Below are 15,533 nucleotides of genomic sequence, written 5' to 3'. Positions count from 1 at the left end.
GGGAAAAATTAAAAGTATATGAAGTGTATACTATTTCTATCAAATGATGGATGCATTCATATGATGAAGTTATAAAGACATCGTACTCCAGCTTTTAGGACGGGATGAAGGGGAAAGGAACAAACTTGAGGTCATGTACAGAGTGGGCTTTGATTGTCTTTATTTGGAGCAAATTTGACAAAGTATTCTTTGGGGTAGTATACATAGTATTCATATTTGTAGGTAGGGAGACAGGGTATGCTGTCTTATTGTTACACGTTTAACTCTGGTGGAGTTTAAAAAAGACTAGAAAGGACCCTCTCTGTATAATACTTTGTTGCAGTTGTTAGAAGGCTTTTACCCTGGTAATTTTTTTTTTCTTCCAACTGATAAGATATTTAAGTTTTGAACCCAAATAACAAAATAGCAGTTAAAAAAAGAAAACAAAATCACTGGTTAGTTCTCATTTTACATTTGTTTACATACTTTTTACAGCCTGTTAAGGTTTATAGTATCATTCACAGCCTACTTTTTAGGAGCATGTGGCTACACATCACCTATAAGTTTTCATTTTTGACTCTTGTGTTTACTTTTATCTGAAATTATTCTACTAGAAATACCAAAGCTTACACTTTTCTCTTGAGAAGCCATAGAGAAAGCCAAATGAGAAAAAAATATACTTGGTTTTGTATTTAAATAATTAAATAATACACACTTCACATGGGAGCAGGGTTAATTTTGCATTCTTGATGCATCCCCAGTATTGGGGTGCAGAGTGTATGTTGGATCCTTGGGTATCAGATACTGTGATGGGAACAGGATTTTGTTTTCATAGCTAAACTTCATTGTTGATAAGGAAGTAACATAATTTTATCCCCTGGGGAGATTTTCTTAAAGATAGTCTTAAGGAAAGTACAGTAAATTTTTATCAGTGCTAACTTATTTTTTCTAAACTATTAAAGTTCTTAACACTTACATTCCATATAAATAGCTGCTAGTTTCAAGCACTAATTCTGAACAAAGCAATAAAATGTTGATGAAAATCTTATTATAATGTGACAATAAATAACTTTGAAATTGATTTGTAATTACAGAAAGGGTATGGATTTGGATGGGAAGGGAGCAGGGAAGATGTTGGGAAGTGGTTAGGGGAGGAGAACCATAATCAGACTATATTGTATGAAAAAATCTATTTTTAATAAAAGGAAAAATAAAAATTTCATTTGTAATTTTCAAATCAGCTCATTTTCATTAGTAGCATATTTTATATTAAAGATATAAAAATAAGTAACATATTTGAACATAGCTTAGAATATATTTTGAACTCTTAAGGATAACTTAACTGCCCAAACAATCTTAATTATAAGAATGCTACTGAAGAACTCAACATTTCCCAATTTCAAAACCGGCTGCGAAGCACAGTCATCAAGATAGTGTGGTCCTGGCATGAAGACAGACATAGCTCAGGGAGTTGAGGGTTCAGAAATTAGCCCTTACATTTACAGTCTTTACTTCTGACAGCAGGGTGAAGTCAGTTGTCCAGACAGTACTGGAACAGCTGATAGCCACATGAAGCGAGACTTTTACTTTATATCATATAACAATCAAAATGGATCAGAGACCTAAATATAAAGAGAGAGAGCATAGGTATGAATGTTGCTTCAGGCATGGCTTCACAAGTCTAACATCAAAGCAACAGCAAAGACGGGAGCATTAGATAAACTGGATTTCCTCCCATTTGAAAATGTGTGCTTATAAGAGCACAGTCAAGAAACAAAAAGGATAAGTGAATGACAAAACTTTGTAAATCATATATCTATAACATATTTACATCTAGAATATATAAGCAGTTATAACTCAAAAATATAAGGCCAACCCAGTTTTAACATGTACAACTGATTGGAATAAATATTTCCTAATAATAAAATGAAAAGATAGCATCATTAGTCATTGGGAAACTTAAATCAAATCTATAATGAGAAAGTTTTAACAATTTGAAAAAAATGCTCACTAAGATACTAGGCAGCTATAACCAAAGACATTAGTAAATGTTGATGTTAGCATATGGAGAAACCAGAACTCTCATATATAATGTGGTGTTATAAAACAATACATTCTCCCTGGAATGTCCATATTCCGATAAGTGTTTAGGCGGTGGTGGTGCACACCTTTAATCCCAGCACTCAGGAGGCAGAGGCAGCTGGATCTCTGTGAATTTGAGGCCAACCTGGTCTATAGAGTGAGTTCCAGGAAAGGTGGAAAGCTTTGTGTCCTGGTACTTCCCCTCCTAGGTTTATGCCCCCAAATTAAAAACATGTGTTCACACAACAACTTATACATGGAATCCCACAGTAACATCATTCATACTAGTCAAAGTTGAGAAACAAGTCAAATGTCCATCAGCTTTTGAGTAGTAAGCAAATATGAAATAATCTTGGAATATAGTTCCTGCCATTTATTATGATTCCTGCCAATGAAATTCAAGTCTGCCTTTGAAAAAGATCATTCCTTATTTTATAGCTACTAAAAGAACATTTCAAAACTACAAATCAGACTCTTCAGCTACACATTTCTGAAATCTCTTATCTTCAATTTTAAAGGTATATTTATTCATTTTATGTGTATGAGTGTTTGCCTGGATATATGTGTGTAAGTGCACCATAAATGTGCCTCAGGCCACAGAGGCCAAAAGAGGTCATTGGACCTGGAGTAACAGATGGTTGTGAGCCTGGGTACTGGGACCTAAACCTAGGTCCACAGCAAGTGCTCTTAACCACTGATCCATCTCTCTGGCCCAGCCCATGATTTTTAAGACTAATATATGCTGTGATAATATATGTGGCTGGAGATAAAACATTTTCCTGTAGTATAAACTGTTTTTAGTTTTTTAAGTTTGACTGAAGGAGCTCAGTCCTCCAATGAGAAGTCCTCAGAAGCATAGAACTGAGCAGCCTCAAGGTGGCCACCAAATGATAGAAAATAGAGTTCGGTTTTATTTACAGGAACAGTCAAATACTTGATGAAGATGATGTGTTGAGTGAGATGCAGAAGTCCCCTGTGATTAATCTGCCTGATGAGACAGCTGGTGCTTCACGGCTGCAAGGAAGCCCCAAACTAACTGAGTGTGCTGCTGTCAAGACTCTGGTGAGAAATCTCAGAGGCGCATTCCTAATGTGGTCTGTACGTCCCAAATAGACTACTGACATCATGCGTGTGGCATGATGGTATATGATGGTATAGCCTGTGGCACTGACCTGCTTCTGTTGTTTTCAAGTCTGTAGAGAATGTCACACGAGGCTGACACAAACCAATAGATAATGAATTTCTTGTCAAAAATTTAACTAACTGGGTCTACAGTTGTGGGTAGCTCTGCTAATGGTAATTTTCCTCAAAGAAAATCATTTTACAACTTCACTAAGGGTGCATGTCACCTTTAGGAATGGGTGTTCTTTAGTCCTCTTCAGGTGCACATGGAGATGGCAGTGGGCACCAGCCACACCCTGCCCAGAGGAAAAGAATCCTCCCAGCCTGGATGTTAGCAGAAAGTTTAAGTGATCAAAACCTTTCAGCACCTGTTCTGGGTGGAGGTAGGTTTTTGTCTTTGCTGCTGTTTTCAAGGAAACCTTAAAGACAATTTAAAGGTTTTTCTGAGCAAATAGGTATAGAGTGATGGTCGCACACAGTATGGGTGGCCTGGGACTTTAAATTTTATTCTGTCTATTTATTTATTTTGAGACATGGTCTTAAACTTGTTATGCCCCTGCCTCAGTCTCCTGAGAGCTGAGGTTACAGTTGCGGCTGCTATGCCCTTAACCTAAGATTTACTTTTATGGAATATAATTCAGAACATAAGCTATTACTTTATGGCACTTATCAAACAGCATTCTATCCATTGATGCCTTGTTGAGCATGTGATATTTCCCTTTTATTGTTAGGTGCACTGTTAATATATATTCTCAGATGAGCATGTTGGTGTCATATCTGAGATGAAAGGACACCACAACCAAAGTATTTATAAATAATTAAATAAGGTAGCCAGGCACACAGTGTGTGATACGAGATTCCAAAACACGTGCCCAGCTTGTGTCATGTGCTTATTTCACCTCAGTGATTTGTCTTTCTGCTGGACATCCATTGTTTCTTATTCATGTATTTGTTTATTTGTTTTTCTCCCACATAGTACATCCCTATTGAAGTTTCTCCTCTCCTCCTAGACCCTCCCTCTGACTTTTCCTCTCCCCCAGTTCCACTCCTGTTTCCTTTCAGAAAAGGGCAGGTCTCCCAGGGATATCAACCAAACATGGTATATCAAGTTGCAATAAGATTAGGCACTTCTCATCTTAAGGCTGGATGAGATAATGCAGTGGGAGGAAAAGGGTCTCAACAGTAGGCAAAAAAGTCAGACAGTTTCCACTCCTCTGTAGGAGTCCCACGAGAAGACCAAGCTACACAACTGTAACATACATGCGGAGGGCCTAGGTCAGACCCATGCAGGCTCCCTGGTTGTCAGTTCAGTCTCTGTGAGCTCCTATGCGCCAAGGTCAGTTGATTCTGTGGTGGCCTTGTGGTGGCCTTGATCCCTCTGGCTTCTACAATCCTTCCTCCTCTTTTCTTCAGGGTTCCCTGAGTTCCACCAAATGTTTGGCTGTGAGTCTCTGCATCTGCTCCCATCAGTTGCTGGATGAAGCCTCTCTGATGACAGTTATGCTAGGCTCCAGTCTAGTAGTATAGCAGAATATCACTGGGAATAATTTCATGGACTTTTTTTTTTTGCTGGTCATGTCTGGTTTGTTCTTTTCTGTCTGTGATTTTTCTCAAGGTTTTTGTTTTAACAAATGTTAAAAGTTAAGTGCCTTTTCTATACATCAGTAGGATTTGATCTCAAGTGCCCCTCCTGTACATCAGTAGGATTTGATCTCAAGTGCCCCTCCTGTACATCAGTAGGATTTGATCTCAAGTGCCCCTCCTGTACATCAGTAGGATTTGATCTCAAGTGCCCCTCCTGTACATCAGTAGGATTTGATCTCAAGTGCCCTCCTGTACTTGTAGAATTTTGAATGTCAAATCAGCCTGGCCCTCTTGATAACCCCTGACTGTTGGGCTCTTTTGCTTGTCTTTTGATTCTGGGAAGTGAACTTAGGGCCTCATTTGCTGAACAAATTCTACCTCAGCGATTTTCTCCTGTTTTATGTCCCTTTTTTTTGTTAAGGATTTTTAAATGATTGCTTTAAGTGGTGTTGAGCAATAATTTTATTTTAGTATGAAGTATTTTGGGGGTTTTAATGTAATTGCTGGCCTGGTGAAATGCATTGGGAAGTGTTACTCTTCTCTGTTTCCTGAGAGAGTTTCTCCTTGTTCTGCCCACTGTAATAGAGTACTATAGCCTAGGTGACCTAAGTGACATTTACTTTCTCACAGTTCTGGAGGCCAGAAATCCAAGATCAAGGTGTCAGCATTGTGGCTTGCTGTTAGCTGTCTTCTCTGTGTATCACCTCTCTCTCTGTGTCTCTCTGTGTCTCTCTGTCTCTCTCTCTGTCTCTCTCTCTCTGTCTCTCTCTCTGTCTCTCTCTCTGTCACACACACACACACACACAAACATGAATGGTTTTGAGATGTTACAAACGTTCCATTTGTAACAGATTTGCTGGTGTCACAATTCCTGTGGTTGCTTGAATACAAGGACTACAACATGATTGGTAGTAAGTGAAACAAGGGGAAATGGCAGGGTGAAAGGTGACTACTGTATATTACTCCTATTTTGGTGCGATGGATAGTTCTATTGATAATATAGACAGTTGTCGAATGCCTGCACAGCCTCAGGGAGGGACCTGATTGGGATGGTGAGGATAAATGAGGAAAATATAAGCACATGGGCACACAGAAACACAAAAAAGTCTGAGATTGAGTAGACTAGGCTCTCTGATGGAAAAACTGCAACACCCTAGAAGTTCAGCATGCTTACTGTGTGTGTGTGTATGTATATATGTAGTTGAATATATATATATATTCATGTATGTATGTAGTTGGACAGGCCAAGGAGGCAGGTTTATTGCATACAGCTCAACAGGAGGCAGGTTCATTACATATAGCTAAACAAGGAGGCAGACTTAAGTTAATCTCAGTAGGAACTGTCTCTGTAGGAGTGGTCTTCAGGCCATAAATATCCATGGGGAGAAAGCTGTGGTGGATGTTTTCTTCACACATGGTCAACATCCACACTGAGACTCTTGTGGAAGGCCTTGCCACTCCCATGGGGCTGAGACATTGCAGTTCTCAACATGGCTGTGCCTGTGTCAACAAGACATATTCGTTCACTCAGGGCTTCCCCTGCTCCCTACAGCCAGTGTTCCATCGGTATTTATTCCCTGAAACTGCTTTAGGCCCATTAGGTGTCCTTCAGAATAAGGCTAAGAGACTGGATGCCCATAGGCCAGATCTGGCCACTGCTGTGGGATGTTCTACATGTTAAATGTGTTGCTCTGATTGGTTAATAAATAAAACACTGATTGGCCAGTAGCCAGGCAGGAAGTATAGGCAGGACAAGGAGAGAGGAGAATTCTGGGAAGTGGAAGGCTGAGTCAGAGAGACTCTGCCAGCTGCCACCATGGAAAGTGAGATGTAAGGTACTGTAAGCCACAAGCCATGTGGCAACTTATAGACTAATAGATATGGGTTAATTTAAGATAGAAGAACTAGATAACAAGAAGCCTGCTGCAGCCATACAGTTTGTAAGCAATGTAAGTCTCTGTGTGTTTACTTGGTTGGGTCTAACCAGCTGCGGGACTGACGGGTGAGAGAGGTTTGTCCTGACCGTGGGCCAGGCAGGACTGGAGAAAACTGCAGCTACAGGCCACTGCCCATTTTGGAGTAAAGCTGTGTTGGAATACAGCCATGCTCATCTGTCTATTTCTAATGGCTGCTCTTTGTTATGAAGGCAAAGCTGAGTAGCTGCAGAAGGCACCCTATAGCCCGCTACAGAGCTTTAGAGTCTCGACAATGACTACAAAGTGTATACATACTTACAGCCTAGGCAAATTTTGGTTATATTCCTAATTTACTTAGTCAAAAATATTGAGCACGTTTTAAGGTCCTGAAGGCCTTCCCCAAAGGGGAAAATAGTAAGCAAGGTGCATAAAGTCTTCACCCTCAAGAAGCTCTCCCTGCAGTCTAGAGGACACAGTTAGCCATGAGTTTGTTCTTCTTACGGTACAAAGGCTATTTCATCTTTTCTGATTAGATGATTATGAATTTGTTGACAAGATGAGATTCTGACTAAGGTTCACCAACTATAATATATGGATAATGTGTAGATAATATATGGATAATATATAGCATATAGTATACATTGTTACTGAGATTTCTTTATTTACAGAGTCTATAGAGGACATTCTCGTTCCTAGGTTTTTGGAGTTTTTACATATATCTGAAATAAGTTGAATTTCTAACTTGATGGTAGGCATTCAGGATATAAAATTCATTGGGTTACTCTGTCAGCTTTTCTCAGAGAAAATTATTGCTATAATTTAAAAAATTGTGACTAATGTGTCAGGTTCTCTCTTATTTCATTTACTTTTAGTGACTCTGGTTTCCACTTTGCAAATGCAAAGTTCTGAGTCGCAGTAAACAATTAAAGTGGACCCATTGCGTCTGAGCTTGATGCACTCTGGCTTGGCGTTCTTAGCCACTGTGCTCCGTAATGCTGTTTGAGATTGTAAAGAAGTACTTCCCAGTGGACACTACTGTAAATGTCATTTGGATTTGCAGGTGTCCATCTCTATCATTCTGGGCCATAATCCCTTAAGACAGGGTCTCTCACAGAATCTGGAGCTCGCTGGGTTTGGCTCCACTGGCTGGCATCAACCCCAAGTGATGTTTGTCTTTGTCTCCCTGCACCCTCCAACAAAGTATTAGGGTTACAGGCCCACCAAGCTCTACCCCCACTTTTTTTCTTTTCTTTTTCTTATGTTGGTGATGAATATGCACACTCAGATCCTTAAGCTTGCACAGCAAATTATCTTCCCCACTGAGCCATCTCACAGCCTGTGAGTCACTTGCTAGTTTATCCTTTTTAGTCATATAGAGTGTTGACCTTTGAAGATACAGGAAGTAATTTTCTTTTTGTTCTTTGTAAATGTGTGCTTGTGTGTATGTTAGATAAGGATGTCGCCCAGAGCAGTGGAAAAGAAGGAACCTGCAAAGATAAAGCTCCAGTAAACAGAACATGGCATGGAAGAAAGCGATTGATTTCACTAGGAAATTCAGAGAGTATGTCTGCAGAACAGGATCCTGGGAAAAAATGCAAAAGTTCTGATCAAGAAGGACCAGTTGTTTCATCCAAGGTGATTAAAAAATATGTTGTTTATTTTCTTTGTCTAATATTTAAGACAGGAATTACGTCCTTTTAGCCCTTTGGATAAGATCAAGTGATAGATATGAATCGTGCTAAATTTATCAAAGAAAAACAAAACCAAAAAAACTAAGCTACTCCCTTTTTTGTGTTTATATAGATTAAAAACTAGCTCTCTCTTGCACTCTCTCTTGCTCTCTCTCTTGCTCTCTCTCTCTCTCCGTGTGTGTGTGTGTGTGTGTGTGTGTGTGTGTGTGTGTGTGTGTGTATTTTTTTTAAGAGGGTGCAGATCTCCTGGAACTGGAGTTACAGACAGTTGTGAGCTGCCATGTAGGTGCCGGGATGAACCCGGGTCTGGAAGAGCTTTATGGAAACTGATTTTGACTATATAGAGAGAACTTGCACTGAGGACTAATATTTCAGAGTAGAGCAAAGGTGGAGCCCTCTTGGCTCTGGTCTTAGTTTGGACTTATGTCACCACTGAGTAAGTATGGTGAGTAGAACAAATGGTGTGCCACTCTTCACAGAGCCACGGGGTCACCTTCAAGTGAGTGCAGGCCTTTCATTCCTCTTCAGCTTGTCCCAATCTAGAGTGGTGTGGCCGAATTGACATTCCTTGATGTTGAATATTGAAAAAAAGACAAGGCCTGTTTATTACATGAAGGTTTTTTTTTTTTTTTTTTTTTTTTTTAACTTGGAAGTTATAGCACATTTCATTAACATAAGCCAGACTTTTAAAAAAAATCAATAATTTTATTTATTCTTTGGGAATTTCATATAATGTGTTTCCTCAGCTCCTCCCATAATCACTCTTTCCGTTCTTCTCCTCCTGCCTTCTTACCTGAGTTTTCTTCTCCCCCAAGTCCCATCAAGTCCAGTTTACACTGCACAACTAGTCTTAGGAGTGAGGCTTGCCTGGATATGTGGCTGATCTACCAGGGTCACATCCTTGAAGAAAACTGACCCCTCTCCCAGCAGTTATCAAATGCCAAGAGCTCCTCAGTTAGTGGGGAGATTATGCTCACCTTTTCCCTCTAGCCAGATTCTGTGTAGCCTGAGCTGCTTGTAACAGGAAACAATAGGGGTGGCCTGAACAGGAAGTCCAGGCATTTTTCTCCTTTGACAGTGGTAGCTTAAGGTGACAGTTTCAGGGCTGGGTAGGCCACTGGCTGAGCTCTGTGGGTCTCTTAGTCTCAGGAGGCCAGGCTGGTCCTGTCCTGGTAGAATGCACCTTCACTTCCACCTCTTCCCCTAGGGAGAGACCAGAATCCCCTAGCACTTGTCCCAGCGAGAGAAGTGGATCTAGTCTCTAAGACTCAGCATCTTTGCTTACTGAGGGGCCAAGTGTAATAAATCAAAACAAGATGAATCCTGGCTCATATGTTCACCTTTAAATATTATTAAAATGCAATTTGTCTTATATAAACTTTTAGCCTTCATATATTTTGAACAGTGATCATATCAGTTCACTTTGCCTATTTTACAAGAAATTATTTAGTTCCAAAGAGAACCTAATGTATGTGTTTTAATATACTTTATCCTGACTAAGTCTGATAATTATAAGAAAGACTTTAAGAAATATCTTCTTAGCCAATAGGTAGGAGAGAAGCAGTAAGGAGATCCCAGTTAGTCAAGGTGTTTGTGAGGTTTTGATGACATCAAGGTAGTGTAATAGATACAGGAGGAACTGCAAGTTCCACTTGGCTAATTGTTCTTCCTGTGAGGGTCCTGAGGGAGCATGACCTCTCTTTGTTGAGTAGAAAGGAGGCCCAAACTCTCACAACCTGGGCTCTAGTGAAGTTGAGCCAGAGAAAATGGCTGACGCTGAAGACCCAAGCCAGACTGGCCAAGCTCATCCTCCATGTCTGCCCAGTTTCTGTCTTTGGTCTTATCTTACCCCTAGAGAGCAGCCAGTCTTGATGGGATAGCACAGTGAAGAATGGGGAGACAAGCTCACCATGAGAGAAAACAAAAGCTTGGCTGGTCCATCTAGTCTGATGTGTGGAGATGCCTTTCAAGACCTCAGAGCAATTGTCCAGGACTCTAGGGTAGACATTTTCTTAAGACTGGAAGAGGAAGTAGAGAGAAAGGGCAGAAATCCTTTCTTGCCCCTTTCCTGAGCTCTGACTCATTTAGTCCCTGGCCTGTGTCTAAGTAGTAGTGCCATATGTGTACTCCTGCGGCTTGAACATGCCCTCAAGGAGAACAATTGATGTGCCATCCTTCAGCACCTGGAGAAAACTGAAGCCCAAGGCCACACTGCCAGGAAGCCCTGATGGCTGAAGTAGATGCTTTTGTGTACACTGGGTTTTCCTCTTGTGCACATTAGACTATGAGCGAGTTTTGTGACAAGCACTCTTCTCTTCATAAAGTTAATTGTTCTTTTATAGTCCAGGATTTTGTCAGTCCTCACAGGTCTTCTACAGTCCTTACAGGTTGTATGTCTGTCCAGCTTATGGCCAAAGTGAGGGCTCTTGAATTAATCAATGTGAAGATCTTCTCTGCGTTATACTGAAGCTTGCTCTCCCCGTGCGGCAGTGTTAGTGGTGCTTGCTCTCCCCGTGCAGCAGTGTTAGTGGTGCTTGCTCTCCCCGTGCGGCAGTGTTAGTGGTGCTTGCTCTCCCCGTGCAGCAGTGTTAGTGGTGCTTGCTCAGCACTGGCTCCATACTCAGGAGCAGACTCCGGTTGCTAGGAAGTCCACAGGGGCCGGTGTACTCTTTGGGCCCTTCTGTCACAAGAGGACACAAACGCACGTCCTGCTGTGCCTCTGCCATGTCAGAAACATGTTTGTCCTCTCTTCCCTCTGCCCTATGAGGACAGAGTAGGAAATCCCACATCAGATGCCAGCAACTTACCATGGCCTCCCCAGAACTCAGAATTGAGAAAATACATTTTGTCATTGGTAAATGACCTAGGCTGTGATATTTTGTTGCAATAGCAGAGATTAAGACAATAGTATTTCTTTTACATAATCTAATTAGAACTGTCACAGGCAGCAGAAGGAAGCACAGCCAAAAAACTTCTGCAAAATCCTGTCATAAAATTATTAGTTATCTCTTGCCGTAATCAATGTAACCCCAACACTTAATCACTTAGCACAACATGACTTATTATTTACTACAAATGTGAGTTGGCTGGGCTCAGTTGGACACTTCTTCATGACACATTTTTGGTATTAGTGGTGGTGGGTTCAGGCTAAACTAAAGTAGTCTGTCATGAATGGTGCCTCTGCAAGGTTGGATGGGATATCTGGAAGCTGACTGGGCCTCCCTCCCTCCACTTACCATTAGGTAGTTGAGACTAAATCCCTTTACCCAACAGCTGGATTCCAAGATGGTAAAATTAAAAGCTGCCAGATCTTTACAGCCCAGATCTTTTAATGACTAGAACTGGTCTTTTCTACTGCATATTTGGTCATGGAAAGTTACAAGGTACCAGGTAGATGACAGGCCAAGTACTAAAACAAGGGAGAACAAATATGTCTTGAGAATCCCTAATCCAAAAGTAAAAAATAAAATACTCAAAATCTGAAACTTTTTGCATACTGATAAGATTCTCAACTCACTTGGGACTTTGGATAGTTTCAGATACTGATGCTCAACCATAAATCTTTACACATACTCCAGACTCCAAAAACTCAGAAATCCTAAGTATTTCTGGTCCTAAGCATTTGAATAAGGGGCAGTCAGTCAACTGATGTCCTTGGAAACTTGGATACAAGGCAGGCATTCACTGAAAATTGAAGCAGCATTGGGGACCTGTGCAGGGGGAGGCACTGGAAATTTATTGAGCCCCAGGTCCTTTAGCTCTCTAGAGAGAGATTGGAAGTGACAAAGTAAGAGCTCGGAGATAAGGGAGGGAAATGATGGTCATATTGACACAATTAAGAAGTGCAGAGACTTTAGCCCCTGGTGAGCCATTGGATTGGAAAAGCATCTAGGATGCAAAACTTCAGTGCTGAGTGTCTGAACATGGATCTGGGGAAGGAGGGGGAATAAAAGGCAGGTTCCAAGATTCCAGCTGGGAAGGACAAAGAGATAAGGTATTGGGAGAAATTATGGTAGAGAACACACAGGTGGAATTTCAGTTGTTAAGTTTTCAGTTTCAGGGATAGACTTCCCAGGAAGCAATATTTAGCTAGTGCTTGAACTGTCAGTCAGAGGTTGAGGATGAGGCTGGGATTTTTCCATTATTCTCCAGGAATGTTAATGGAATTGATACAGGACTTTTAGGCAACTTATCAGCACAGGCATTCCTGCCAAGAGCATCTTGGAAACAACAAACCACCCTGCTAGATTTATGTTAGAGGGTAGTTTTTTTATCCTATCTCTTACAATACATTAAAACTTCAGATGGCTGAGGGGCAGGGAAGTGCTTACTAGACAAGTTGATAAAGCTATTTTAATAGTCTTAAGAGTGCATTCTGATCTTCCTCAAAGGACCACTAGCCCCATGATCTCCAGTCTCAAACACATCTTTTTTTACTTTGTTGGTGATCTTTCTGTTATCAGGACTCTCTAGCCTCCCATGCTTAATCCTTCACATGTCCACCAAATCCTAATAAACAGCGGGGTGCTTAGTAAAACTGAAGCTCTCATTCTACTCGCTGTAGGTGGTTCACCCTCCATTTTCCTGTTCCCATTACCACAACTCCCCCACACCCACTCTGCTCATGAGCTTTGGAATTGGCACAGTTCAAATTTGTGTATCAGCAAACTTAAAAATTACTGTGTGTAATGGATTTTGGGATCATTTATAAATAATTGAAACCAAGAATGTTAAATTCTTGAATGCCAAGAATATTAATATTGCATGGAGTTCCATAAAGAGAATTATGATTTCCAACTTTTATGTCTCTTATTTGATTTCTTTGTGGGGGAAGTCTCAGGTCTATCTACATAACTCTGGCTGTCCTGTAGCTTACTCTGTAGACCAGGCTGGCCTCGAATTCAAAAAGATCTGCCTGCCTCTGCCTCCCAAGTGCTGGGATTAAAGGGGTGCCTGTGATTTTAGTGTTCCTTTCTCTCTAAATTAGCATGTTATACATGTTCCTGTGGGGAACTAAAGTTCAGTTCTTAATGAAACAGATTCTTCTTTATGTTCCTTAGAACTACAGAGAGTTGAACTATGATGCTATACATTTCATTCTCTTTGGTTTTTCATTTTTAAATAGCAGAATAATACATGCTTATTGCCCAAATAGAATATCCAGAAGCATGTTTATTAAAAATGAAAACTTCATTTGCCTCATCCTTCAGTCCCATTGTTGCACTGACTTTTGTAGCATTATAAAATCTTCATCTGGATTTATATAGGCAAATACATACACATGCATATATAAAGATGTTATATTTATATCTGACATTGTTTTGCTGTGTAACTCAACTTGGCTCATAACTTGATCCTTCTGCTACAGCCTCCCAAGTACCATGATGACAGGGACGTACTACTGCGCTTGGCTATGAGAATTGTTTTTAATTTAAAGTTTTTGAGAGTTTCATACTTGAGTAAGTATTTACATCATTTCCACCCTTCCCCCACTCCCACTTAAATTTATGACCCCTTCCTCTTTAATTATCATTGATAAATACATAGGCACACACACAACCTACTAAATCCACTCAGTGTTGCTTATGTGCACATGTGCTTAAGGCCTCCCCTTTGGACTGGATGACCTATCAGAGGACTCATCCCTGGAGAAAATGGAATCTCCGTCTCTCAGCAGCAGTTGAGTGCCTGTAGCTCTTTATGCAGGGTGGGGTCTTGTTAAATTTCTTTCATTCTGTGTCGGTATGTCAAATGGTGTTCTCATTATACAGGACTCATTTAGACCATATTGTTGAGGTTTGAGGGGTACAGCCTCCCTGTCATGTCTAGAAGACATTGTCTTACAGCAGGTGTTGTGATTCTCTGGCTCTCAAAAGCTTTCTGCCCCTCCTCTGAGTCATTTCCCCTGAGCCTTCCATGTAGGAGTTGGTTTGGGCACCCCCTGTCACTTGTTCTCTTCATTTTGACTGGTGGTGGCTCTCTGGAATAGTCATCAATCATCTGCTACAAAATCTTTGATGGGGTGTGGTGTGAGAGATTACTTAAAACATTAAATGCCATCATAGAATAATACTGTTCTTAAGTTAAAAATATCCTTAGAGGGCTAGGAAGATGCCTCAGTGGGTAAGAACACTTACTCTGGAAGCATGAGAACCTAACTTCACATCTTCAGTACCCGCATGAAAAGCCAGGCACAGCTTCACGTGCCTGTGACCCCAGTATTGGAGGGAAGAGACAGGCAGATCTGGAGAGTTTTCTGGCCGGCCAGCCTAGCCTAAAAGGCAGACTTTGGGTTCAGAGAGATCCTATTTTGAGCCACTAGTGTGAAGACTAAGAGAAAAAGGCATCTGACATCTTGCTCTGACCTCTGCATATGCATATGTGGGCATGCATGCACCACCCCCAACAAATACATAAACAACAACAACAACAACAACAAAACCCGCTCCTTTTAAAAGCAATCCTTAGCCATGCCACTGTTAGTTCAACATCTCTCCAATATTTTATAGAAAAGATGTATTTTAATTTTTTTTTTTTATCACTTTCCAATGTATCTCTTTGTTCTGAAAGAAACTGACTAAGAAGTTGAGTGGGATTGTTTCCCTTCAAACTTCTGCTGTGGCTGGATGCTGGAACAACAGTACTGTCAGGATCCTGTGTTTGGAAGGAACCCTAGCAATGTGAATCACCCCTTTCCTGTGGTGCTTGTTGAAAGGCGTGAGAATAGTCTGCCCTTTCCCTCCAGGCTTTGTAGACAGATACCTGAAAGGCTGGGAACTCTTAAGGCCTTGGGAAGTGGTGCCTCTGAGGAATCACAGCCTTCCTTCCTAAGTGTGGAAAATGACTTGTAGAGTCTAAAAATGCCACAGGAACAATAATCTAACAAATTTTGGTCTATTTGCTTTGCTACCAGACTTGCTGACTCACCCACCGCTGAACAGGAATGAAGGAAATGGGGGAGCTGTCAAGTGGGCCGTAGTCAGGACTTCTCAGTTCCTGTCCCTGAGTTCCAGCTGTTGGCCTGTGACAATTGGTCCTGAATGGAAGGGGATGGGACTGGGGAGTGGTAGAGAAGGTTGGAAGTAGAGTGTATGATGTAGAGGGATGTAGTCTAAATGCCACCACCCAGTGTAAGTCATAGGAGATAGCCAAGCACCTG

General features: G+C 41.0%; 1 protein-coding gene across 4 annotated transcripts in view; it reads left to right on the top strand.

The window, feature by feature from the left end:
- Positions 1-15,533, top strand: part of Aplf (aprataxin and PNKP like factor) — a 49,479-nt gene that overhangs the window by 15,909 nt on the left and 18,037 nt on the right. For all 4 annotated transcript variants that reach the window (XR_004944537.1, XM_036182241.1, XM_036182240.1 and 1 more), the window contains exons 4-6: positions 2,982-3,123; positions 3,434-3,566; positions 8,134-8,318. Coding sequence is in view for 3 of the 4 variants with exons in the window: in XM_036182241.1 (XP_036038134.1) it covers positions 2,982-3,123; positions 3,434-3,566; positions 8,134-8,318 (460 nt within the window). In the remaining variant the exon portion in view is untranslated. The remainder of the gene's footprint in view (positions 1-2,981; positions 3,124-3,433; positions 3,567-8,133; positions 8,319-15,533) is intronic.

The sequence above is a fragment of the Onychomys torridus genome, chromosome 3 (assembly GCF_903995425.1).
Source record: "Onychomys torridus chromosome 3, mOncTor1.1, whole genome shotgun sequence".
NCBI classification, from domain to species: domain Eukaryota; kingdom Metazoa; phylum Chordata; class Mammalia; order Rodentia; family Cricetidae; genus Onychomys; species Onychomys torridus.
This window is presented reverse-complemented; position numbering and strand designations above follow the sequence as displayed.